This window comes from Lissotriton vulgaris, unplaced genomic scaffold (genome assembly GCF_964263255.1).
Source record: "Lissotriton vulgaris unplaced genomic scaffold, aLisVul1.2 SCAFFOLD_1083, whole genome shotgun sequence".
NCBI lineage: Eukaryota > Metazoa > Chordata > Amphibia > Caudata > Salamandridae > Lissotriton > Lissotriton vulgaris.
Genome location: NW_028253160.1, coordinates 440,077 through 467,967, shown reverse-complemented (window position 1 = coordinate 467,967; position 27,891 = coordinate 440,077). Strand labels below are relative to the sequence as shown.

At 46.8% G+C, this 27,891-nt stretch overlaps 1 protein-coding gene across 1 annotated transcript in view; it reads right to left on the bottom strand.

The window, feature by feature from the left end:
- FOXR1 (forkhead box R1) overlaps positions 1 to 27,891 on the bottom strand; it is a 69,310-nt gene that overhangs the window by 3,767 nt on the left and 37,652 nt on the right. The window contains exons 3-5 of the mRNA XM_086951295.1: positions 16,137 to 16,360; positions 14,440 to 14,687; positions 13,543 to 13,775 (exon numbers count right to left, since the gene is read on the bottom strand). Coding sequence (XP_086807421.1) covers positions 13,543 to 13,775; positions 14,440 to 14,687; positions 16,137 to 16,360 — 705 coding nt within the window. The remainder of the gene's footprint in view (positions 1 to 13,542; positions 13,776 to 14,439; positions 14,688 to 16,136; positions 16,361 to 27,891) is intronic.

Below are 27,891 nucleotides of genomic sequence, written 5' to 3'. Positions count from 1 at the left end.
ATTACTCCTCTGAATGTGTTCATGCATCATGGGTAAGGTGTTCTGGTTTATGCCCCTAAATGTGGTTATTCTTAGGTGGTTGTCTTTTCTACTCCTCTGAATGTAGGTTTATTGCATCATGAGTAATGTATTCTTTCTTAGACCCCTAAATGCTGTGTGATACTTAGGTGGTTCTTCTTTCTTAGTACAGGTGGTCCTAGTAAGGTCCTGGTTCCTGTTACCAGTGGTTACTGGTTGTTATCTTTGATTATTATTTTATGTTACATTTATTCTTTATTCTAGAAGTGATTTGATATTCTACATTTTATCTAGAAGTGCTATATCTGAATATGACAGTGGCCCTTGTGGCCCTGTCTTGTGTACATAATCCCTGTGAATATTGCCCGTGCCAGTTGGCACCATGTATATGTGTGATTTTATCTGATGTGTCTTTACAATACAAAAGTTATTTTTATAATAACCTTGTGTGGAGTCTCTTCTGTGGTGTGCCTAGTATGTTGTTGCTGTTGTGCGCTGGCGCAAATGCTTTACACATTGCCTCCGAGTTTAGCCTTACTGCTTGTGCCAAGCTACCAAGGGGGTGAGCAGAGGTTATCTTGGCGTGTGACTTCCTTGCCCTGACTAGAATGGTGGTTTCTGCCTGGCTTTGGCGTCAGCCTTAGCCTACCAGAAATAGCCAGTTCTAACACTCACCTTATGAAATTTCCATTCAGGCTTCAGACTGCCTCTGTAACATTTTCCCTAGTAGTTGCTCATAAGTTCTGCCTAGTGGCACCATGCAGCTTTAGCCACAACTCCACTGAAGGATGTGAGGACATTGGTGTTTAGTAGGAGCCAACATGTATGCCGGCATCAGTTCCAGTTTTTCTGTGTCTCAAAGACAAAGCTAGGCAATCATCAATGATGTGCTCATGGCAGAGCCCCTTCCTAGGGCTCAGAGATTTGCCTGGAAGTAAGAGTTGGAAGCTATGCCCAATAATAGAATTAAGACTGAGCAGAAGATAATTCAGATGCATTACTGGAAAGGGACATCACTTTGCCATCTGGGCCTCAATCAGAGAACATTTCTTCATTTGCCACTGCTGTACAAAAATCTGAAGTCTTAGACTTCGCCTCTGCAGAGGGCAGAGTCCATTCCATCATTTGACCAGAGATTTTGCACACAGATTGTCAAGGAAGCAGTCCTCACCCTCCAGAACAAAGGGGCAACAGAGGCGGAGCGTCTAGAAGAAAGGGTTCTACTTACTCTACTTATTGGTCCTCAAGTAGGGTGGAAGTTTAAACACCATCCTGGATATCGGTTTCTGAACGTGTTCTTTCAGCAAAACACACTCAAGATTTTGTTAATAAGCCATGTTCTGTGGGCCCTGAACCTGGTGAAATAGTTCGCATCCCTGGACCACTTAAATGACCATTTCCGCCTCCCAAACCTACCTCCCTACAAATGTTACCCGAGGTTTACAGTGGGATCTCAGCATTATCATTTCATAGTTCTACTGTTTGGATTGATAACCGCTCCATGCATCTTTGCAAAACTGGTGGTTGTAAACCTTAATGCAACAATCAGGATTTCATTTGTTTCCATAGCTGTATTACTGGATCTTGAAAATGGAGTTCAAGTATCACCTTCAGCAGAAAGGAGAAAGGAGCTCTCCTCCATGAATGGGCTCGACAAATCCACTCCACCGCTCGCATTTGCGAAGTAAATTTTATGAGGTCGAGCTATTTTTAGGTCCTACTCGCCCTTTCTGGCGGTAGGAAAACATACTAACTTTTGTCCTCCGTCTTTGAAAACGGAGCAAATGTGACAAAACAACATGATTTAAAGGCCTTTTTAATACTCACAAAGCAAATGAGCAATAAAGATGCCTTTAAATCTTGGTATCTTGTCACATTTGCTCCGCTTTCAAAGACGGAGGTCAAGTAGGTTACTGTTAGGTCGAGGAGATTTTTCAAGGTACTAGACCTGCAGGACTAGTACAATTTTTCAGATTTTTCTAGCCCTGCGTCATCACCCAAAAGTCTAACCTCTTGCCACATGAGAGGTTTACTGTCTAAGGGGCAATTCTAGATACGAGCAGTATGAAGGCATTTCACCTTCTCAGATGATTGCAGCTATTAGAAAAAAAAAGTGTTTCTTAAGTTTCTGACTAGCTCAAATCATGGTTCTGCAGAACCTCCGCCTGCTTGATCTCAAGGCCCTCTGCATCTTGTTGGTGCAACATTCCAGGTGGCATATAAGAGTGTATAAGTGGTGCCTGAAGAGATGGTGGCCTTAGAATCAGTGAATCCCCATAGCTCAGTCACAGGTCTTCCTATCTGCTAAGTCAGATCTGCACTGGTAGGTAGATCGCTCTAAACTTTTTATGGGCCCTTCCTGCATCCCTCTACATGTGCAGGTTACTGTGGTGACAGACACCTCCTTACTGTGCTGGGGTGCCTACCTGGGAAACAAAGAAAGATTTGGTCTGCATCATGCCAACACCTGCTCATAAATGCTCTGGAACAGACGTGGCCGATTTAGCTGCAAAGGGGTTTCTATCTTCTATCTTGAGGAACCCTATTCAGACTGATTCACACCACCTCAACACTGTCCATTTCATCAACAGAGTTGTATAGAGTCATGAACTCTGTGTCAGAGGTAATTTACCTGTGGCAGTGGGTGCAGCTATGGGGGAGTTTCCAGGTAGTGGCTCAATTTGTAGGTTTCCTCAATGCTGCTGATCACTGGAGGACCACGAGTGGGTACTACACAACAGAGTGACCAAAGCAATCTTCTTCAGATTAGGGTTCCCTAAGTGGACCGCCACGCCACAACCCAGAAAAGGAAGTGACCATAGGTTTGTGCCATACATGGGTCTACGTGGGATGCCTTAAGGTTGAGCAGGTCTCAGGGCCTGATGCCTGTATTACCTCCCAATCTGCCTCTATCAGAAGTAGTGCAGAAGGTGCGAGGGGGGTGGGGGGGGGGGGGTGGGGATCAAGAACAGTGGTTCCTAATTGTCCCAAAATGGCCAACTATGATCTGACACTCTGAATTTGTTGACACTCTGCATTCAGCCACCTCTTCCTCTCCCGCAAAGAGAGAATCGCTCTTGAAGCAGGATGCTCAGGCCCTCCACCCAGTCCTCAAATGCTGAAGTTCCACACATGGAAATTGAGATCTGCAAGCATGTCCCTTAAAGCTTGCTTTTCTGATGTCTTGAAATTACACTGAAGCTTGAATTGTCAATTGTTAAAGATGTATGACTGGGCTCCACCCAGTCCTCAAATGCTGAAGTTCCACACATGGAAATTGAGATCTGCAAGCATGTCCCTTAAAGCTTGCTTTTCTGATGTCTTGAAATTACACTGAAGCTTGAATTGTCAATTGTTAAAGATGTATGACTGGGCTGTCTCCATCTATGTGTCTTCCTGAACAACCTTACTTGTTTTGATTGCCTTTGGTGGCACATTTTCTGACACTCTAGATTTTCTTATTTACTCCCATTCAGTTGATCGTTTCCTAGTGTGATCTGAACCTTGTGTTAGCCTTCTTATTGGAATTTCCATTCAAGCTTATGTTGGAGAAACTCAGGCCCTCTCAGATCATTAACCTTAGACAGTATTTTTTTCAACCACCATGGTATCTCCACTTCACATGGGCCAGTCTGTCGCCCATACTTTTTTTTCCCTCCACACTTCCAACAAAGGAGGAGTGTCTGCATAGGCTGGACCCCAGATGTGGTGTGTCCTATTACACTGATTGTATGTAACAGGACAGTATATGGGGGCGTGGCTAGGCGTCCGGCAAGGTGGCTGCACGTTAGTGTAGCTCTGCCAGCCGCAGCAATTATCCTGAAGAAATCCATCCCCTACCGTGCCATCCACTGCTGTACTGGGTGCGAGTGCTTCGCTGCTGTTGGGGGGTACTCAATGATGTTTTGGTCCCCGCCCGAGAGTGACTAGAAGGGCAGATAGACGGCTGGCGAGAGCGGACCGCGCTGTAATGGCGGCCGAGTGAAACCAACTGCGGAGTCTTAGCGCCGGCTGCGGCTGAAATCGCTTGCCTTGCTGTGCATTGCTGGGCGGCGGAGGCACGGTGTGGTGGTAGCGGATGGATCGCGTGGCATGGTGTTCGCCACAGTGGATTTGGAGGCACCTGATCAGGACGACGCGCCTGGGGCGAGCTGATTGCACTCAGAGGCCTGGCTGGGTGCGGAGATTACGAGAGGCGCTGGCTCCGGCGGTCACGACAGGCCGTGGGCTGTCCATAGAGGGCTGTGCGTGCCTTTCAGGTTCGGCTCCGGCGGGCCTGAACAACGCTGCTGGAGTGCGGGGCGGACGCACGTCTGACGGCTGGGCACGAAAGCGACGCTGTGCCCCCCCCGGAGAATGCGGTAAGGAAGGCGCACCTCAGGGGTTTGCATTGCGCTGTTGCCGACGGTGCGCAGGGGTGACGACGCTGACCTCACTACACGGCCGGGAACCTCAGGCATAATCACAGCACCCTGCACGGCATGAACTGGGGACAGCTGCCCCCCCTCACCGGTTGTAAAACTGCTTTTGGCACTGGGATAATCATATTGAGGAGCCTCTCCATAGACTACACTGTGTGCCTGACACATAGATTGCGCCATACTGGTGTAGCGAGTTTTGAACCACCGGGAGCGACAGGACACAGTGTTTGGCGTCATTTCTACTACTAGCAGCACTAGTTTGCACGCTGGCCACGTGGAGAGGCGCTGTTGGTACAGAGAGCTGTATAGGTTGTCCTCAGCTCTGGGGGCACCCGTGTGGCAGAGAGCGAGGTCAACGGGGTGCAGGTGGTGGGCCCTCCATTCTGCGTGTATAGACACAAGGTGACATGGGCAAACCTGATAAAACTCAGCCTAGGCTCACATTTGATTTACGCAAGGGCGCAAAATCGTCGAAAACCACAGCCTCTGATTCCGAGATGGAAGCGGTGTCACAGTCGCCCACAGCGCTGGAGAGATCACTGGCCGCCATACAGGCCAGCTTGCAGGCCATTAATGGAAAGATAGAAGCAATAAATGGTAGGATGGACCATTTATCTTCCAAGCTAGACAAACAGGCTGTGCGACTGGGGGAGGCAGAGCAACGCATTTCAGCCGCAGAGGATGGGTTACAGCAAGTTGCCACGAAGACGTCCGACATAACAAAGCTGTTGGCTGTAATACAGGCCAAGAATGAAGACATTGAAGCGCGCTCGAGGCGCAACAACGTGCGCATTTTGGGCCTTCCAGAGTCCACAAATGTTGGCCGACTTGAGTACTATGTGGAGACATTATTGCAAGACATCTGCGGAGCCAATAACCTATTGCCCATGTTTGGAGTAGAGCGGGCACATAGATCGCTTGCAGCACGGCCCCCTCCTGGTACCCCGGCACGACTGATCATAGCCCGGCTATTACATTTCAGGGATCGTGATACTGTTCTACGCATCATTCGTCAAAAGGGAACGATTAACCACCAAGGGAATGTGCTCACGTTTACCCAGACTTTACTGCCACGGTACAGGCGGCCAGGAAAGAATTCCAAGGCGTCAAAAAACTGCTCATGCAAGAACACATTCCGTACGTGATTTATCCAGCGCGTCTGCGCATTGGTGAGGCAGACACGGCAAAGATATTCACAAATCCTAAGCAAGTGAAGGAGCACGCCAAATCTCTTCTACGCCGCAGGAGCTCATCGGCTCGCACCTCAGATGTTGATGATTGAACAAACAATCTATAATTGTGCTGTGTATAGGTTAATTTCTCGTTCTTTCTTTCACATTGCGATACCAGTAGATGTCTGAACACTAGAACAAGACGACACTTGCATACTAGCTCTCCGCTGTATGTTTGTTGAGGGAGGAGTGAGGGCCCCTCTTCACCTCTCTAAAATGTGGCTGTTGATGGAAATTGTTGGACACATGGATTACCGTGCTGCTTTAGTGGGACATGCTGCAATGTCTGTCCTGCATATCTTTTCTAATTATAAAGTGAACAGTATCAGAAATTGAACGTCGTAATGCTTATCCCTGATGTCGCCGGTTGGCTCCAGACTTTTCTATTTGGGATAAACTGGATGGTTGTGGATAGGTGGATGTCATAGCTTTTCTGCGGCCCCTCCCTACTAGATCGGGGAGTGTATTATGCCGCTGCGTCCCCCAATCGGTATTCCCCATCCCTTACGTTCTCTCCAACTAAATTTTGTTAGACACTGCCTGGTGGGTTCACTGCTGGTTGCAATTAACTGGGTCGGTGTTTTTGAGTGTTGGGAAATGCAGGGTTGGATCCTTTGGCACATTGGGGCAGCTGAAGTGGGTGGGGGGAGGGAGGGTTTGTTCACAATGTTTGGGCCGCGGATATAGTGATTGGTATGTCAACAATGTAGATATTCAGTATGCTCCTTTCCACATACATTGTAGACTAACTGCTTGCTTTTGTGCTGCTGCCTACTGTCATACATGAGAGATTTTAAGTTTAAATGTATGACCTGGAATGTCCGAGGATTAAACACACCCAAGAAGACAAGACAGGTTTTGGCGCACCTAGACCGACATGATGCAAAGTTTGCTCTTTTGCAGGAGACTCATCTTAACAAACACACCGAGGGTAAAATAGCTATCAGGTGGGCTACGTATCGACTGGCCCCCTCGTACTCCACCTATGCACGAGGGGTGCTCATTCTCATAAAGAAAGGAGTGCCGTTTAAGATCATACTCACAAGTGTGGACACTGACGGACGTTGAGCTATGGTACAGGGTAAACTGGGGCAGACGGTAGTAACTATTGTGATTACGTATGGCCCGTGGTAGATGACGCCACACCATTTTTACACATGCTTGACATGCTGCACACGTGGCCGGAGGCGGCTCTTTTACGGGGGGCGACCTTAATACTCACCTAGATCCCCTAGTGGATAAATCTGCCCCGACAGGCGCCCGCATGGTTAAAGTGGCACAATGCATCAGAGGGGTCATGGTGGAATTGGTGTTAGTAGATACTTGGCGGGTGAGGAATGCAGGCGTTAGAGCTGGTACACACATAACACCGGCATTCAATAGCTGGTCTCGACTAGATAACTGGCTCCTTAGTGAAGACACAAATATATGGGTGGAGAAGGTTGACATCCTCCCTCGGACTCTATCCGACCACAGCCCAGTTGAAATTGAAGTGAATATGCCCGATACTCCCCATGGACCCTTTACGTGGCGGTTTAGAGCAGCAGCGTTGCTAGATCCGGTGTTTGCAGACACCATAAGGTCAAATATAGTGTAATTCTTTGAATTAAACAAAGGATCGTTGGACAGCCAGGCTTCCCTCTGGGAGGCGTTTAAGGTGACGATCCAAGGGGTGTGCATTGGAACGACTTCAGGGATACTTAGGGGCATTAGAAGACAATTATCGACGATGGAGGAGCGACTGAGGAAGTTAGAGGTCCAATACGACTGCACACCCACATTGGAAACACTGGCCCATATACGTAAGATGACAGAGTAATACACTACACTAGCAGAAACGGAAATTAAATATCTGTCCAAACGTCATGTCGCACGTGCATATGGGGAGGACGGGAGGCCAAGTAGAACTCTGGCGGAGAAACTGCAAAGCAGATCAGAGAATCCCCCAATCGACCACATAGTGGATACCGATGGAGTATCACATCACACACATAATGCTATAGTAGAGCAGTTACGGCAGTTCTATGCCTCTGTGTACTCCACTAGGGGAGGGATGATGGAGGACAATATAACAGCTTTCCTTGAAGACACGGCCATAGTGTGGCTCTCTGACGTCCACAGAAAATATTTGGAGCTGCCCATAGACAACAATGACATTAGGGAGGCCATATTTTCTTCACCAAACAATAAAGCACCAGGGCCAGACGGCCTAACCGCGGAATTTTATAAACACTATGCAGCCCTTCTTACACCACATTTGCTAGAGATGTACGCGGAGGCGCACGATACAGGCTGCCTTCCTCGTTCCCTAAGGCAGGCCCTCATAATTACCCTTCTGAAGAAAGATAAGCCCCTGACGAGCCGCGATTCCTACGCCTACTATCTTTAATAAATCTGGACGCGAAAATATTAGCAAAAGTACTGGCTGCAAAATTACAACCCCTTATGCCTCTTTTAGTACTTCTGGACCAATCCGGCTTTATCCCGGAGCGCTCCACCTCCATTAACCTGCGCACCATCTTTGCGATGTTTCATGTGTTAAACCCTGCTTTTCCCGCCGTTGCAGTGCTATTGGATGCTGCTAAAGCATTTGATTCTCTGGAATGGCGGTGTTTGTTTCACATGCTTCATAGAATGGGCTTTCCCCCCCCCCCCAATCTTCATCAGGTGGGTGCAGGTCCCATACACTAATATCACAGCGAGGGTGCGGGTTGGTGGCATCACCTTGGAACCATTTCCTGTGGAGAGAGGCACTAAACAGGGGTTCCCTCTGTCTCCTCTCCTATTCGCCCTTACTCTAGAACCCCTGGCATGCAAGATCAGACAGGGACATAGAGCTGCTGCCCTGAACTTTCACAATCGACCTGTGGAAATATTTTTATATGCAGACGACATGGTGGTCTATGTCAGTGAGCCGCATATTTACCTCTCCCCAGTAATCCGGGAATACATAAAATTTGGCCTATTTTCCAGGCTCCAAATAAATTGGGAAAAGTCAATCATAATCCCCCTGACACAAGTCACTACTCCACCACAATTAGAATACCCGCTTGGATGGTGTGAAGACCCAGTAAAATATCTGGGGTTGTGGATACACCGGGATCCCGCAGTAGTGGTTCAGGAAAACTATGGCTGGGCCTACACCACACTGACACAGCAGATTGCCCGCTGGATGGGCATGCCTTTCTCGCTCTCAAATCGCATAGCTATAATAAAAATGGTAATTCTTACGAAATTTTTATATTTATTCTGCAACATCCCGGGGTGCTTAACTAAACACTTTTTAAACTACTCCGGACTCAACTGTTGCGCTTGGTGTGGGGGGAATAAGCAACCAAGGTTCATTTGGCATACACTTATGCAGGCATTTGAACGAGGGGAGAGTTCAAGCTCCAGATATTTCCGTGTATTATCTGTGTAGCCAGCACAGTATGCTTATTTTTGGTTTAAACCGCACAGCTTCATACCTCACGTTGCAGTAGAAGAGGGCGACGCGTACCCTGTGCCTCCGAGGGGGGTTCTTACCCACACTAAGCGCCATACACCCAAAAACGAGATCAACACTATAGACGTCAAAGTGACGGCATGGCAGGAAATTAGGAAGAGAACTAACAGTCTCCCACTATATGCGCCTGATATGCCGATACAGGGACATGCCGCCCTCTCGGTGGCGCAGGAACATGGCCCTATGAAGACACTCCGTGAGGTGGGACTAACACTAATTGGGAACTTGTACACTGATGCAGAATAGATCACTGACACTGCTTTGGATTACATACAATATCCTACGCCACTCTTTCAATACACTTGCTTTAGATTGCGCAAAGCGAGGAAGGTTCATTATGCTACTTTCCCCCGTTGAACCCAGAGTGTCTCAGGCATTACAGCTGTTGATAATGGCTCCTAGCAGGAAAAAGTTGATAACAAAACTGTACAAATTAATACAAAACGATACAGACATAGGACATAAGAGTTTAGACCGCTGGAATGCAATTTTGGCATCCCCAATTGCAGATAAAGAATGGGAACAGATCTGTATACTAACTGGGCGCCTCACTTCGAACAACAACCTACGCATCATACATGTTAAATTCATACATCAGGTATACTATTCCCCCCAAATATTGCATAAGTTGGGTTTGCGTGAATCCTCCTGCTGCAGGAGATGTGGGCAAGATGAGGCGGACTTTGTGCATTTAGCGAGGCAGTGTGGGGCGGTATTCAGATACTGGGAACAAGTCATTGCTCTAATTCATAGGATGACAGGTCAGGGACTCCTCCCTCTCGATGACCAGACAAGTCAACGCCGTCTCATCATCATGCTTCAACACCCTGCGTATGCTCCGCAAGATCTTCCGATGGATCCCCACCGAAACCAGGAAGACGGTCACCCAGGCACTCGTCACCAGCCGACTGGACTACGGAAAGACTCTCTACGCCGGAACCACAGCCAAACTTCAGAAAAGACTCCAGCGCATCCAGAATGCCTCCGCACGACTTGTCCTGGATGTCCCCCGACACAGCCACATCTCCGACCACCTGAGAGACCTGCACTGGCTCCTCGTCAGCAAGAGGATCACGTTCAGGCTCCTCACCCACGCACACAAGGCCCTCCACGACTTGGGCCCCAACTACCTCAACAACCGCCTGACCTTCTACGCACCCACCCGCCAGCTACGATCAACCAGCCTCGCCCTCGCCGCCGTACCGCGCATCCGCAAGGTCACCGCCGGAGGAAGATCCTTCTCCTACCCAGCAGCCAAGACATGGAACTCCCTCCCCATCCACCTTCGACTGACCCAGGATCACCTCACCTTCAGGAGGCTCCTCCAGACCTGGCTCTTCGAGCAGTAGCGGACCCCTCCCCCCCAACGCCTTGAGACCCTTCCGGGTGAGTAGCGCGCGATACAAATTTCCATGATTGATTGTACACCCCTGGAGTGCTTGCTAAGCTTCGCCCCTCAATGCAGATCGTTAGTGGGTCAATTTGTGCGAGTGGCTTTACTGCTAGCTAAAAGGCGTGTACTGTTTACATGGGATAGCCGACTAAAACCGAATGTTGATTTGTGGCTTAAAGACATGGCCTATTGCCATGAACAACTGGAACTGTATGCAGAAGAATTGCCAACGTCCTCCAGACCCAAGGATATTTGGGCCCCCTTCAGGGAATACTTGTGGGCTCAAACTGAGCAAGCCTTGGATTGAATGTCGGTTGCGCTTATAAACCTGAACTACAGTGTAAAGCTCGGACTTGAATAACATAACACTGTCAGCAGACATCACTTGTATGTGTGTTATTGTAACCAATCACTTAGTCCTATTTGTTCTGAGCGGGTAAAGGTTTTTCATTGAGCGCATTTGTAATTTACGGAGCATGCTATTGTATTGTGATGGTGAACTGCGGTCAGGTTATGTGCTTTATTAGCAATTCTTCAAAAACAAAGTTTAAAAGGACAAAAAAAAAAAAACAGGACAGTATATAATCCGCTCTTCCCAGATTATGATACTGCAAAAAAAAAAAAAAAGTCGTCAAGGCTGTAACTGAACACGCCGTTTTGCACTAGGTCACCCTCTGCATGAAGATCTGTTATGGCTTGGCCAAGAAAGACCCTCTGGAGGGCATTCATAAGCACTCCACGAGGTCCATGGCTGCTTCAACAGATCTTTCCAGAGGCATTTCAGTTGCAGACATCTGCTTGGTGGCTGCAGGGTCATCTTTACGTAGTTCTGGCAAACACATTTCTCAGACACACAGTGATGGGGTTTTTCCCACACTGTTGCATGGATTTCTTAGTTAGCTGGTGCTACTCCCTACCAGGGAAGCATTGCTTTGGGACTAATTCATACAGGTGATAAATCTGCAGGAAGGAGTATCCATCAGAAGAAAATGTTACTTACATACATAAAGTAATTTCAGGTGGATGCATAATCTTCTTGCAGACCTCTCACCTGTGAATTAGTGCAGAGTTTAGTAAGTTTCTAGGTTATGTTAACAGTGTGCACTGTTTTTGTCACCGTCGTTTCCACTCTCTCAGCTTCTCTCCGCATGCCTTAATGGGGTGTGGAAACTTTTCAGGAAATGACACCAGAGTGCTGTTTGGTGCCTAATTTATGTAGGTGTCATCACATCTGGCAGCGGAGTTGCAGCTCAAGCCACAAGAATAAACCTGCCAACACCTGAAAGGCACTGTTGGAGAACCGTTTTTGGGCCTAGACTGAAGCTTCAAAGGATCCTTACCTAAAGAAGAAATATGCCATAAGAATATGTATCCACCAGAAACATTACCAAAGGTAAGTATCTTGTTTTTCTTTTTTTTTACAACACTCACAGACTCGTTTTATTGGACTACTATTGCCCACCATGTTTCTCTAGGAACACGTACAATGTCATACGTTCTATGCCACACAAACACTTGTTTCTTTCGGTCATCCCACTTTACATTTCTTGATCAACACCACCCGGCTTATCCTGCCTCCCATCCCCAGAGACACAAGCCTTGGCTTGCCAGTTTATTTGTGCATTTTCACTGTGGCATATCAGACCGGATAACATGAAGTTCTTCTACCTTCCCCATTCCTGTAGAACGGATTTGAGCCTGCACGCCTCTGTACTCTAATAGTATAGCTTAAGAGACACTCTTCTGATTAGTCTATGAATCATTTTGTCCTACAACAGTCACCTGGGAAAGGTATATTTAGTGACGCAGCAGAGAGGCATGCGAGGTGAGAACATTGTGATATTGGTTACTCCTCAAAAGCCATATTCAATACAGACATGTAACTAAGAACAAATGGGTGACACAGGAAAACATTGTAGGATTTTGTCAGTCACAGAGCATAGCTATTGTAAACCTAGACAGACCCACTAAGTTCCCCTATGAGAAACCAGGTCTTAAAGCCTTGCTTCTTCTCTGAAATCCCTTTCTTACACAGTTTGCCCAAAAATTACAAGGCCTGGTACTGAAGTCTAACTGGACACGGGCAGCATCAGTCCTGACTTGTGGATATGCCCTGGGCTCGAGCTGCTCACCCCACAATTAAATCTTTATTTCTTGCACCCAAAACCCATAAAAACGTTCTAGATGAAGAACAATATTCAATGCGGTGGCACCCGGATGTGTGCAGTCTCTGGTAAGTTGTTCTTCTGGACTAGCCGCGGCCAAATCAACAGGTCGTGTTGGTCCCCTGCTGCTAGCAGTCAAGGAAACTCCAATGATAAACTAGAATTTTCTCTACAAAAAACAAAAGATGCATCTCTTCCATCAGTGAAGGATGTCTACAGGCAGGACTCAAACAGCTAGGTCTGGCCGTAAAACCAATGGAGGGGTCACCCTCAAGGGGTGAAACAGGCGCCCAAAAAGCAAGACTATTCTAGAACCCAGTTAAAAAAATCAAGATGTCACTGGTATTGGTTTTGGAGTAAATGATGTAGCTCCCAGCCCAAATTCCTCCCCATCCCACTGCACTCTCAGCTACTTTCCTTGTGCCCGGACAGCCTTAAAAGTTAAAGGATGCAGCTCGTTTCACTCCTGCAGACTGAGGCTAGTTAGGGGTGAGGATCGTTTCTCCACATGATTCTGCAGGCCCACAACCCAGCAGGCACGCCATCATGTTCTGAGCTATGGGTGAGAGCCAATCAACAGAGTTGCATGGCTTCCTCTTGTCAGCAGCGGGTCAGACCCTTGACACCACAGTTGGCACATTTCAAGCTTATCCATCAGAAATTTTGTATACCTTCCATGTAGAACACAGATGACCGCTTTAAAAACCCCAAAATGTGCACTGGGCAACTGAAAGGTTTCCGAGTCCCAGTAGGAGGACATGAATGCCTTGTACCTGCTGCCCAGCACGAAAAGGTCACTTGTGCCCACCTGGCTTGTACATGCTGTCCCTCAGGAGGCCCACCAGCTCCTCAGGCAGGGTCTGCATCTCCTCCTGGAACTTCCGGCGGCCCTCTTGGGTCAGCTTCCACAGGCAAGACTTGCGCTTGCTCCCACCACAAGCTAGGTTTGTGATTTTCTGGAAGCTGCTACTGAAGCACAGGTTGTGGCGGACAGTGTTCTTCCAGCCTTCTGGAGCCGTTCGAAAGAAAGGAAAGTGCTCTCTGTAAACAAAGGGATATAACACATTTAGACTATTTATTAATCTCTATATCAAGCATTTTAGCTTTCCATCTATCTACAGCACATTGGCCCCACAACCAGACCACACCTCATCTTTAGTATTGTCAGCACTAATGGGTCACCCTGGTGGCAAACATAACATTCCTATTACAAAGGGCAGTACAAGATCAAAATGCCAATTTAGCACAAACACATGGGCCCTACTGGTTTAAAAGGATATCTGTTCTGACTGAGCTGCGCATACCCTATCATGGAGGCTGGAGTCATTAAGCATTACCAACAGCCTAGCCTGCCTCTGCTGGCCAATTTGCTGCACAGTACAAAAAAGTCGAGAACCGACACATGCTCCTTTATCAAATCCCAACGTAGACATCAGTTTTCTGAAAGCAGCTTCTGTCTTCATCATGTTGAGCTAGGTGGGGTTCGAAATTACAAATCAAAGTAGCCAATTGTGCTATTTCCACCATCTAACGAAATATACACAGACAACCTTCTTCCCCCAACATCATCCCCTCTCAAAGAAGTACTATTAACTGCAGCTTACCGACTAATACATTGCATAGATCACTTTGATTCAGGTTCAATTGTATGACTGACCGGGGGAATGGGACTGGTGGTACGTCCCTGGAATAGAAACAAAGTTACCTAACAAAGTTGTAAATCTGCTGTACGTTGAGGCTGCCATGAGAACTTCGTAGTGCCACTGAGATGAGGATGCAGTAGTTGATTGGTGGTCGAGGCCACTTGTTACTCAGATCAGCTCTCCTCCGGAGCCGAAGGTTCTTGCTATGGGTTGGCATCCTCTTTGGTACCCCGAGCGGGGGAAGGAACATGTCAAGTTCTTGGGGCAGTGGGAAGTCCAACGAGGATGAGGAGAAGTCATCTTCAATCACCTACAAGCAAAAAAGGAGGTGAAAGAAAATGTGAAGAAATAGAAACAGCAAAGAGGTGGGAAACTGATGGGGTGCTAAGACCAAGCTGCACGTCAGGCTACTGCTGACCAACTTGCCCCACATGCTCAAAATGTTGACACACCCAGGCATAGCAGGCCTCACATCCAAAGTAAGGACAAACTCAAAGCTCATATACCTTTCTCTTTCATGGGAGCATAGTATTTAGGGACTCTCACAATTCAGGAAATTCATTTTCTCAAACATTGGAGATATCATCCATCTCAATTTACCCCCCACACACACACACACACACACTTCCCCTAGAAAGAATTGCAAGGCAGAAGTTCCAGGAAAGCAAAAGGGATAAGAAGAAATGAGAAACTGCTGGACATTTGGAGTTCCAGCTACTGATATTATGACCATACTAGTTTCCTTTCCTGGAATTACATTCTCAAGTACTCCATCCTCTAGAATTACTCATTCATCAGCCAATAACAAACTCCTGCTTGCAGCAATGACTGCTTAGAGGAGGTTACCCAGACAGTCATTCTTGGATGAACCTACCCTCCTGACCTGGTCAAGTCTTGCTTTGGATCACAACATGGCAGTAATTCAACTCAAATTTATATTAAAGAGAAGAGGTGGAGGACTAGTGATCGACTCTGCAGTACTGATGCAAATAAATGAATGAGTTTTGCCTTTGATAAAAAAGTACAATCTAATCCATGCTGAATGTTTAGATTATTGCAAAAAACACAGTTGATGGACAGAATGCAGAACAAGGTCTTACATTCACCCCAGTACAAAGATCTTATGGGCAGAGACTACAGCGGATGACAAAATCACGAGTCACCTCCTCCCTTTCTCCTTGTTTACAACTGATCATGCTTAGGCTCTTCTTGCCCAGCTCAAGAGTCCTGCATGTAGACTTCCTCTGGGCGGTTTAGTTTTTCCCTACATTTTAAAGGGGACACGCTACTGCAGTTTGCGGGGAGGAGCATCAGTCCATTCATGTTACAATATAAGATGTATCTCTTCCTAGCTTGCGTGTGGTACAACGTAGGTGGGGGCATGTGCCAGATCTAGAATTGCCCAATTAACCTTCAACTAAGAAGTAAAACGATGAGTGGCTCAGTCTTCCCACCTTCCATTCTGTTTGCTGTGGTTTAACCTAATCACTGAAGTGGAATTGAAATTTGTGGTCAATTAGTCTTCCAAATGTTAACATTTAGATTTAAGGAATTTCCCATTAACGGTTCTTCGATCCCGTTACCAGCCCCTTAAGGAACTTCTTTCCATGGAACCTGTGAACACTGACAGATCATATCCTGAGTTCTTGAAAAAGTGTGCTCTCCTTGTGGTTACATTTTCAAAGGGGAGCCATATGTTCTTCTGTGGTCCTGCTGGGTATTCAATGGACGCTTGAGCCAATGGGCTACATTAACTTACTGATCCCTCACTGGAGGATGACGGCATCTCCTCAGACTCCTCGCCACAAGCCTCTTCCATGGTGGGTGAAGAGTCCTGTGCAGTGGTTGAGATGGGTGTGGCTGGCACTCTTGAGACAGGCCTCACTGGCACAATGAGCTCTGGCACCTCCAGTTTAGAGTACGGCCATGTGCAGACCTTGCTGGGGCTCACTAGTAGCCAGAGGCTGGGCTGAAAGCTGCACCCTGTGCCAAGGAGATGTAGAAAGGTTCGTTAAAGACATTTCTAGGAGAAGAAATCTGCATGCACTTACACTCTTAGAACAAGAATACAAATTCAGTCATTTGCAGCAAACTGTTTTGTCTTTATATATAAAGGATCTGCCTTTTTTTCTAGAGTAGACTATAGAGTTCATGGATGCTGGAGCACGAGTAACCACACTTATTTGTAGATGATGCCACTTTAAAAATATATATATATACTTGCACTTTACTATTTTGTAAGGGATGCACTTATAAGCACTTTTTTGAACCCTCTCCATAGTTATAGACTATGTATGTGTATAAACTTAAAAAACTGTTTTAGGGGTTGATTACAACGGATAACAGTTCAGCTTTGTACAGGGTATTTTGATAAAACGGATTTAACCGGTTATTTATTTTTCCCTGAATTACTGCTTGTAAATACGGTAATAGATAAAGGTTGTTTTGCCTTTTTGTAAAAAGAAATTTTAAAATATAAAGAACTATAACTATATTTATTTTTTATAAGTTCTGTGGCATATTTTAACTAATGAAATTCAAGTCTTAAATTACTTGTATAAATGTGTTTAATATGTCAAGTGTGATACTCCGTTTCATTTTACAAGCGGTTAAATTGTTACAAAAAAAAGAAAGCTACAATGCACAGTATTTTTTCCATGTTCTTACACATGTGGTCTGTGATGCAAACAGTAGGAGGGGCGCTTTTTGCACTTTAAATTGAAATCATGGTGTATGCAACTTTGTGACACGTGATCAAGGGCTTACGGGCTTGAAACGCGTTGTGTTGGGTCACTGAATAAAATATTGCCCACTTGAAAAAGCTCCGGAGGTCTGCGTCTCTTTCCTCGCCTGACTGCCGCTGGGAGAACTCAGGAAGTGGTTTGAGGGTATATATATATATATATATATATATATATATATATATATATATATATATATATATATATATATATATATATATATAAAAGAGGCAATCCCTAAACCCACTACTGCGCGTATGTAAAAAGCAGCACACGTTAAGCAGAGGAGAAAAGAAGAAACCTTACCGGAATCGGTGTCGGGTTGTCCGCCAGTCAGCCGACCAGCAGAGCGAGCCTCTCACCACGCCGAAAGGTCACCAACTTCCTCACTCACGGTGCGTGGCAGCTAATTAATATTTCCAGCTCGTAGACGGGGGGCACAGCAAAGGCAGAATCCAACGATTCTTGCACTTTAAATTGAAATCATGGTGTATGCAACTTTGTGACACGTGATCAAGGGCTTACGGGCTTGAAACGCGTTGTGTTGGGTCACTGAATAAAATATTGCCCACTTGAAAAAGCTCCGGAGGTCTGCGTCTCTTTCCTCGCCTGACTGCCGCTGGGAGAACTCAGGAAGTGGTTTGAGGGTATATATATATATATATATATATATATATATATATATATATATATATATATATTCGTTTCTGAACAATAAGAAGCACAGACAACAAATCCCACAAGGTGAGTTAGACGAATTTCCAGAAGGGGCATTAACAGTCAAATACCAGCAGGATACATGGTTCAAGTCACATCAGATGGGAACAAGGCAAGCTTATAGGGTAGTACAGTTGAGGCCAATTATAAACAGAGGGGCAACAGAGCACAGGATGTAGAAGTCATCCAGGAGCACACAGTCAATGTATCTGATAAGGACATCGGCGTCAAGACGTAACAAGTAGTTACAAAGAGGTTGCCAAATGCCCTTCGGCCTAGAAGCAGGTTGTTGCAGCGACGCATACACTTCACTTGTTGCATCACAGTACATCATACTTGCTCGCCAAGGTTTTCCACTAGGACGAATACCACTGCACCGCGATCTACCTTTTAGCCAACAGTAACAATATGGCAGTAAGTTTTGCGAACACTCTTTTAGCACGTCTGCCACATAGAACAGGAGTGCCATGAGGGGGTCTGGTTGGAGCTCCATCTTCAAAGAAAGGCACCCAAACACCTCGCCCCAGTATGTACCTATATGTGGAAATGTCCAGTTCAAATGTGCAAGTCGGCATCTGCCGTATGGCATTAAGGGCATTGGGAGGATCTGGTGTGGTCAAGCCTGGCTAGGGTGCTTGGGGTGACATAGGTCTTTTTTTTGTTTAAATTTGTTTATGGAATTAAACTTTTTGATGTTATTCTAACAAGTGCCTGCACGAGTCACATGTTTGTGCATACAATACAAATAGTCAGATAGCATAAAAATTCTATCCATTAATAGCTTATATGCTTTGCTTGTTCGCGCGTCACGCTGCATATATCGAGTGTGCTTATGTTTCAAGAAACAGGGGACGTGTGAATTTGGATAGAGTTGCGTTGTACCACTTGAGCCCATGAGGTAGTGTCAACACTGCTCGATATTCCTACGTTTCCCCTGCAACGGGTGCTGTAGTTTTAGCCATGTCTCACCTGCCTACCGTGGGCTCGAGATTCTGTACGCGCCTCAGTGAGTAAATATGATGTGCCTGGTTGTGTACGTGAGGTGCATAGCTGTGGGGTAGGCCCACTCCTTGTTCTATGAGGTGCCGAGCAGCGCTTGTCATAGCATGTGTGATCCCCGGGCCTTACTAGCTGTCCCCGCTACAAGGTTGTCTTAGATGACTCTAGGTCATCTTGCCAGGAGTTCCTGAAATTTAGCAGTATCTTGCCCCACGCCTCTGGCCATGGGAGCATCCGCAATCCCAGTGAGTCGTCCCGGCGTAACGCCACACTCCCAGCCTGCACCCAGCATGTCAATGAATGTTGCCAGGCTTTTATATTTAGCGGCTCCAGAGATTTCCAGTGCCCAGTGATTAGACGCTTTGCTACAATAAGGCAGAGGTCTGTGAATCGGGGAAGTAACTTTATACTTATATACACACGTTGTATCCCGAGCAAAATCAAAAGTGTATTAAGGCAAATTAGGAGTCCAAAAGAAGCATTACAGTCCACATGAGTGTTTTTATCTTCTTCTTTAATGTTCAAAACAGCATCCTTGTGAGTCCTAGCCTTCAAGCCAACACGCGTTTCGTCTATTTAGCAGTATATGCATACAGACTTCATCAGGGCAACTTGATGTACTGAAATACTGGTACCACAAGTAAATACCAGTTCCTACAAATGTAATTGTAAAAATGTATTTTGCAGTGTTGAACTTTACGAGGATTTCCATCTAAATAACTGTTTTACTTCTTAAACGCGCCTTTAGGAACTGGCATTTACTTGTGGTACCAGTATTTCATTACATCGAGTTGCCCTGATGAAGTCTGTATGCATATACTGCTAAATAGACGAAACACGTGTTGGCTAGAAGTCTACGACTCACAAGGATGCCGTTTTGAACATTAAAGAAGAAGATAAAACACTCATGTGGTTTGCAATGCTTCTTTTGGACTCATAATTTCCCTTAATACACTTTTCATTTTGCTCGGGATACAACGTGTGTATATTTGTTTATGTGGATTGTCTACATCTAATGGTGACTGTTTGGTAGACGTCATCTTTATCCCTAGAAGCAGCCTTATATGCTCCATAATTACATACTACAATTGAGCGCAAGCCTATAACCTACTATCTATCATTGTTCTCTTTTCTTAACTTTATACTTAGTTTTACGGAATAGGCCCTGTAGGCAAACCTCCCATGAGTACTCTATCGAGCGACCCGTGTAATTCACTAAGTGCGTTAGGACCGCTCTCCAATAGGGTAAGAGGGTTGTGCAGGCCCACAACATGTGCAACAGATCTGCATCTATCAGTTTACATCTTGGGCACCCAGCATCTATTTGGTTAAAGTTTCTGTTGATCTTGGCTGGCATCATGTACACCCTTTGAAGGATGTAGTATTGTATTAAATGGAATCAGGCATTCCTCGGGATAGGTGAAGGCCCTTCAAAAATGCCTGACCACTCGCAATCAGGCCACTGTCTCTGCAGGCCCGCTGCCTAAGCGGCATTAATGATTGTGACAAGTGCGTCCGCAGGGACTCAGCAAACCATTTGGTAAGGGGTCTACCAGTGCCCAACTCATGAAGATAGTGAACGGTGAGATGAGTCATGGGCTCGAAACCCATGTCGCCCCACCGGACTCGTAGTGCCCGCATTAGTGCTGCCTATAACAGGAAATGGCTCTGCGGCAGGCTGCTGTCTTTGGCTAGCACTTGGAATGGCACTAGTGGCTGGTGTTGAAACAGATCTCCCAGGGTCTGTAGCCCCGCCATTTCCCAGGGGGCAAGCTCAACAGCCAAGACTGCACGGCAGTGGGACGGTGTGCTAAATATGGGCAGGGAGGGGGCATACGGAATAGTCCATTTTGTGAGCTATAGGCTCTGACAAAAGCATTTATATGCTACTGCCGTCAGGAGCTGGATCGAGGCTACACCCCGCCTGCCGGGGTGGAATAAAGCAGTAATTTGGCGCTGCGTCGCAGTGTCCACCAACTGCATGCCACCGATCCAACGAGCCACCCATTGGAGTTGTGATGTCAAATAATAGTGCTCCATGTTGGGGACGGCTAATCTACCACGATCAACGGGCAGATAAAGCTTTGTTAGCGCCATTCTGATGCGGATGCCATGCCAAATGAATTGCCGCAGGTCTTGTTCGAAAGCGCGAAAACACGAGGGCTTGATGTATATTGGCAGGTTTGTAAACTGGTAAAGTAGCCGCGGGAGCACCACTATCTTCAGTAGTGCAATGTGGCTCATGGTGGCTAGTGGAGAGTGCGCCATAGGACATCTGCGATCGCACTGCCGTTACGGCCCATACAGTATTGCCTTCCAGAAGGTCTTCCGGTTGGCGGAAGATTCTGACTCCCAGGTAACGGGCATGCCGAAGTCCGCCACGGTACCGGGGTGACATATGTCTTATGTAAGATTTGAATAAGGAAGACGTTTATGGGGAGACTAACTTCGACTGCGACCAGCAGCAGTACCACTTCTTGTCAGTTAGTAAGCAGCCTAAATCTCATCCCCATTTGTGACTAGCCTTTCCATCCTGTTGCTTTTATGGTCATGCAGGCCCGATAGAGCTTAGAGATCAGTCTACACCCCCCCCCCCCCCAGAGATTAATAACATCAACAGAGGAAAATCATCTGGAGCTAATGTGTAAGAGGGAATGTGGGCACGCAGAGTGTCATGCTAGCCCCTCAGAATAAAATGGTCCATATGCGTGGGATTTGCAAATCTAATGTCGTCCGTATGTGAGAGGACATGTCCATCGGAAAAGAGGTCCCCTATTGCGTGCAAATCATGAGGAGTCAATTTGTGTTTTACCACTTTCTCCTGGTCAACTGTAGCCAGTGCTTGTTTGCTAACGGTAGCGCAGGCGAGTACAGAGGTCCTTCTCCCCAGGAGTCAGCAGAGCTTCCTCCATGTCCAACGTATGCCGGGCAAGGTCTGCATGTCAGAAGGGTCGAATTTAAGACACTGTGGCAATAGAGACACCAGGGGAATGTACTCCACCTGGTCACATTCTGGTATTTCAGATGTTAAACGAGCATCTGCATGAAACCAATGGAAGATACATTGGCACTGCGCGGCTAGGTAGTAGATATGAAAGTCTGAGACCTTAACCAACCCCTGTCATAGAGAATGCACAAGTGTATCCCACCACATCAGATGCCTACTGCCACCGCAAATAAGGTGCAGCAACAGACCCCGGAGGATGAAGATGACAAACCAGCAGGCCCATAGCAATTATAAAAAGAAATGGTGACATGGGGCAACCCTGGTGCATACTCCTGGTTATGGCAAATGGCTCAGTGATCGAGCCATTCACCCATAACCGGGCCACTGGTTTGGAGTACAGAAGCATAATCAAAGCAGTGAAGCCACAGGGTAGCCCCAGCTTCTGTAGCATCACCTGAAGGACAGGTCACTCACAGGCCTTCCCTGCATCGAGCAAGGCGACAGCTACTGGTACATATGGGGAGACCCTGTTGAGCACCACAAATACAGTACGAAGTTTGAAGGATGTGGATCAATGGGGGACGAATCCTGTCTGGATTGGGGAAAGAATCTGATCCAACAACAAGAACAACTGGGTGGCTACCGCCTTAGCTAGGATTTTGTTTTCAAAGCTTAGTAACAAGAGAGGTCTGTAAGAAGTGCAGAGGTGAGGGTCCTAACATGGCTTCACCTGTAATGTGATAACTGCTTCTCTAAGCGAGGGTGGTAAGGCTCCTTCCAGGAGGGCCTCAGCGTACATGTCCAATGGATGTGAGGCAAGGATATGTTTGAATGCTTGAATGCCTAATAGAAAACACCTGTAAGGCCATCAAGGCCAGGGGCCTTTGAGCCCTCTAAAGAATCAATTGCCTGGATGATTTCCGCAGCCAAGATAGGCTCACTCCAGAATTATTATTGTGCCTTCAGTTATACATACCATCGCAATTTCCACCAGATACTGTGCCCATGCATCTGTCTCCCCGTGAAGTCTCGAGGAATACAGTGGTTTGTAATATCGAAGCAGCTTGCAGATAATGTTGTCGTTCGCAGTGACCAGCCCACCCCAGTCTAGGTGGAGCTCCGAGATATATTCTGTGCCACAGGTCAGGCGCAGTAGGCGGGCCAACTTGCGTACCAGGCATTCACTCTCCCCTTACCGGCAGGCCAGGTATAACTGGGCCCCGCAGTGCTGTTGTGCATTGGCCCGGTCAATATCTTTCAGTTTGGTCTCAATGCTAAAAAGGCAATTGCTAATGTCTCGGAGAACACCACTGTGTTTGGAGACACACACTCCCCGGACGTATGCCTTAAAGTTGGTCCACAAGGTAGACTGGCGCATAACGGAGCCATTATTTAGCTCAAAATATTCAAGTATGGAGTCATACAGTGCGGAGTGGAATACTGTGTCCAGGAGAGCAGTGCCAAGAAAGCACCACCTCCTCTCTAGCCCCTCTCCATATGGTACCCTCAACACCATCCTCAATGGAGAATGGTCCAATAAGGAACGCAGGAGATACCAGATATCATCTAGCTACAGGGTAGCATGTGCAGATTTGAACCAGGAATCTATGCTTGTCCACACCACAGGGGGTGCTGAGTAGAACATGTACTCAGGCATGTTATCGTGTTTGTGGCACCAAGCGTAAGTGTTGCTTATATCATAAAAAACACTTAAGGCTTGTGGTTTTTCGACTGTATTAACACCAATGGAGTCTATTGTTGGATTCATTCATTTTGGGTGGGGATCTCAATATTGTACAGTGTCAGAGTCAATGCATCCCAAGATGGATGAAAGTTCTAGAAAAAAAAAGTAGGAGCATCTACTTTGGGAGCATAAACATTAATCAGTAGAAGGCAGTGTCCAGCCAGCTTGCCTACAAGGAATATGTAGCGTCCCTTTGTGTCAATACAACTGGCAGTAAGGCTGCAGAGGATACTTTTATGAACAAGTGTACATACTCCCTGTGAATATGTGCTGTAATTAGAGAAATATCTATGTGAGCCCCATGTAGTCACAAAAGTGGGCATGCCCTGGGGAAGCGGAGGGGTGTCTCCTGTAAGAAAGCGACTTTCACCCCATGTTTGTGATATACTGGTCTGCCCTTACGGGGGTTGTTTAGGCCTTGGATGTTCTATGTCAAAAATGTGAGCTCAGCCAGCTGATGAGTGAAAACAAAGAAAGCTGGGCTGTTCCTCAAACTAAGGAATGTATGTGTCATTGTAGTGTCTAGGATGTTGTAGGGTCTCGTGGAGTCCTACAGCTGGGCATCCATTTTGTTGGATGTGATGCCCTCACACACCCTTGCAGGTGTCATGCTTCATCATCTGGGCTGCTCCTCGTTGGGTCGGCAGGTGCAATACACAACAGGCGACACCTCAAAGAGGGGCTCTTTGGCGGAGATCTTCTATCCAACTGCCGTCAGGTGAAGTACGGTTGTGGGGCCAGAGAAGCGTAGAAGTGTTGTGTGAGTTTTAAAATAAAGCTAGGAGTACCAGGGATACGTTTATTCTGGGGGTCCCCCGCTCTAATTAAAAGGTTATAAGACTAACTGGTACTCACTGAAATATTATGCTTCCAATCACTAGTATCGGTTAGTTTGTGATCTGATCGGTCGACATGTTTCTCGCTAATGTGCAATGACTGGCGATTCTTCAGGACCTCAAAGTAATAGAATGATCTACTGTTGTCACTGTCTATGTCAGTGTGAGCTTACTCAGTATCTAGCCAGGTGATGCCATCCCCCTGGCAACATAGTCATGGAAGGAAAAGTGAGTCGGCTATGGTGTGCATGGTGATGACTCTGTTCCCTTCCAAATATTTGTAATAGCAAAAACAATATTATAATACTTATATTGACATTCCCTTACCTCCCTCCACCCACACCAGGCACCAAACTACCCAGCGAATCCCAGTGAAATAAAAGAAACAACGAAAATACCCTAAGAATTGTCAGTGTGGTATACACCTTGGGAGGTGGCAACGCTACGGCACACAGAGCCCATGTCATAAGAGATACCTGATGCATAACAGAAAATCACAGGTTACAGGAGGATCATTCCAGCGCAAGAACAATGCAATAGGTATGAAAGGGAGATGCTGCCCAAGGGCATGTGGAAAGAGCATGATGCAAAGGTAGACCAATGCAAGATCAGCTCAGTCAGGAAGGAAAAGATATGTGTTCGTGAGGCATGCAGATCCGGAGGAATGTGCTCCAGTGTGGTTCGCAGGGATGTGGACCTGCCAGTTCCAATTTGTTTACAGAAGGTAATCACCTTTGCTGGAGAGTTGAAGGACTGGGCCTTCCCATTTGCATCCACAAATAATCTGACTGGGTACAGCATGACGTATTTCAGTCTTGCTCACAGACTAGGGCTTTAGCATCTTGAAACCTGCGCCGTGCCTCTTGCACCGCTAAGGTGAAATCATGATAGAAGGAGAGGGTGACTCCCTGATATTGCATTGGGCTGCATTCACAGGGCAAGCATCGTGTTTTGTCCCCATCTCTGTAGGTTAGTAAGCTTGCAACAATGGGACAAGGAGGGGCCCTGGTGGTGGGCAGGAGCCTACATTTCTATGGGTTCTTACTATCACAAAAGTGGTTGTGGATCCTTGGTTGTCAAAGAGTTCCGCACAGAGACGTGCCCCATGTCGGTAGATTCCGTGATTCCCATTATCCAAATATTATTTCTGAGAAATTTCGCTTCAAGGTCCTCATTTTAAACAGCCAGCACATTGAAGAGCTGTTCAGTCTTGTTCCAGGCATTTAGTAAGGTACACAGCACCATCCTCCAAGCTAGATATACTTTCCTCTGCACTGTCTAGACCAACAAAATGACGTTCAAGTCTCTCCCACATATGATTCAAGCGGCCGGTTACTGTATTGAAACCTGGATCAATGGAGCTTAAACCAGCGCACAGCCCCACCATGAAGGCAGCAGCACCAATCAGTTGGACAGTGTGGTGGTTTCCGCCACCCCATCCTTAATGCCCGACATAGATTCTGGTCTTCCAACCATTTTGGTGCATTCAAATGAGAGTTTATGCTTCATGGGGCCCCCTTCTTCCAATTATGTCCATCACAGTTGGGATATGCAGTGCCAAGGTAGATGTGTATTCTTTAAGCCTGAAGCAAGACATGGTAGTTGGAGGCAATATTTGACGCCCGCCCCAGGTGCCCAGTTGGGTTACACATGGCACAGTGCACTCAGGATGGGAGTCTGGAGCTAATTACAGTATAATATCAGAGTGGCCACCAGAACCCCAGAATTATAGGAGCTTCGGCAATTCGCCAGTTAGCACGCGTGACCCCAGTAAGCCCCCGGCGCCCGCAGTGTACAGCACAATGTTATCAATGGAAAGTGCGATTAGATAAGACATATCCACAGGAGCAACATGCAATAGAACATTGCAGCACCCAGTCTCCGGTCGTTCAAACATGGAATGATGGCCAGCTGGGATAGGTATCTTCTGCCCCCATGCTCATGACCTGAAGATTAGTTGAGATAGCTCTGATGAGAAAGTAGAGCAGCAGGCGGGCTGTAAGAACAGGAGAGGCGCAGCGGGCATGCAAAAGATCGAAATTCCACCCCTCCTCCCCCCAGGCAAGTTCATCAGTGTTAAGCAGCACTGGCTTTTAGGGAAAATAATGGGGCCAAGTTCACCGGAGACAGGAGGGGAGTCGTGGCCACATGCTTCAAAGATAGGCAGTCATTGCAGCTGATCACTGCGGTCCAATGCCTGCCACCGATCTGAACAGGTAGAGGAGGCCCCTGTAACACCAAGAGGCCCCCTGTGAAGCCTGCAGTCACCACAATGCACAACTTACCAGTGGGCATATACGCTACCTGGAGGTGCAGTGCACCGTCGCCCCAGCAACCACCGCTAGGATCGGTGAAGTGTCACTCTCTGGCAACTCGGCTGGCCTCAGGGCTTGGGGGCCTGCGCGTATCCCAGAGGAGTTCAGCTGGTAGCCCGCTGCAGCAAGGACACACTAGTTGTCGTAAATTGCGAGCGGAGCTCCAGCAAGGCTCGATAGTCTAGTCCTCAGGCTCACCTGCGGCTTCGGTCACCGTGGGACCTCCGAGGTGAACGCTGGGCCTAACCTGCTTGCACACGGTAACTTAGCTCCCTTGTACTGCATTGCCGAGAGGATGGCAATATTCTTGGCTGCTTGGAAAGGCGCAGCCATGTATCCTGTTTATGATGTGGGATGATTACATTTGGGGCCTGTAACCCAGCTCGCAAGGGATGCTGGAGCTTCACTGTTGCACGGCCATTTTGGTTACCGGTGTGGCCACATCCATTGGATGATGCCACCATAATAGCTGGAACGCCAATGGGTCTGACATGACTCGTAAGCACATTTCATATGTTTTGCACTGGTAAAGGGCTAGTAATATATATTTTTTTTAAAGGTACGATTTTAAACCCACATGTACAGCATCCCCCTAGATTTCACAACTCTTGACCGGGTATCTAATTATGAACATTTAGGCGACTAGAGGAAGGACAGGAAATGGGGCCATTAGCTTGGAAAGAGTGTAGCATTACTGTGCCCTAGAGACAGTGCCTTGAGAGGAATTATAATAGGGCATGGAGTTAGGGTTTAAGATACAACTGTTTGTCTCTTTCACTCAAAGGCAGTAATATATTGAGCACAACTTTGGGAGATACAAAAGGGAGATGCACTGGCTACCCGAGAATTTTTGGGGGATAAAGCCCCCCAGGTCAGCTAAGAGCGCCTCCACCTTTCCTCTTTATAAGGACTTAGGTTGCTAATTGTTTATAACAGTCTAAGTTTAAGAAAATTGGTAGGTTTAACAAACTGAAAAGTCAGCTTATCGCAATAGGGCTAGAGGGTTTATAGGCTGTTAGGGATCCTGCACTACTTCCCTGTAAGGCCCTAATTAAGAAACAATACTGGGACTAGGTGGCCCAGTCCTCTTTAAGTTACCACAAATGGGGCCGTCTTACATCGGGTTTTCTTAAGTTCAAACTGACAAGAAAATTCGAGCAATACTCTGAGGCCATTACAGTTCCGCTGGAGAGAAAGCTCTACATGCAATTTAGA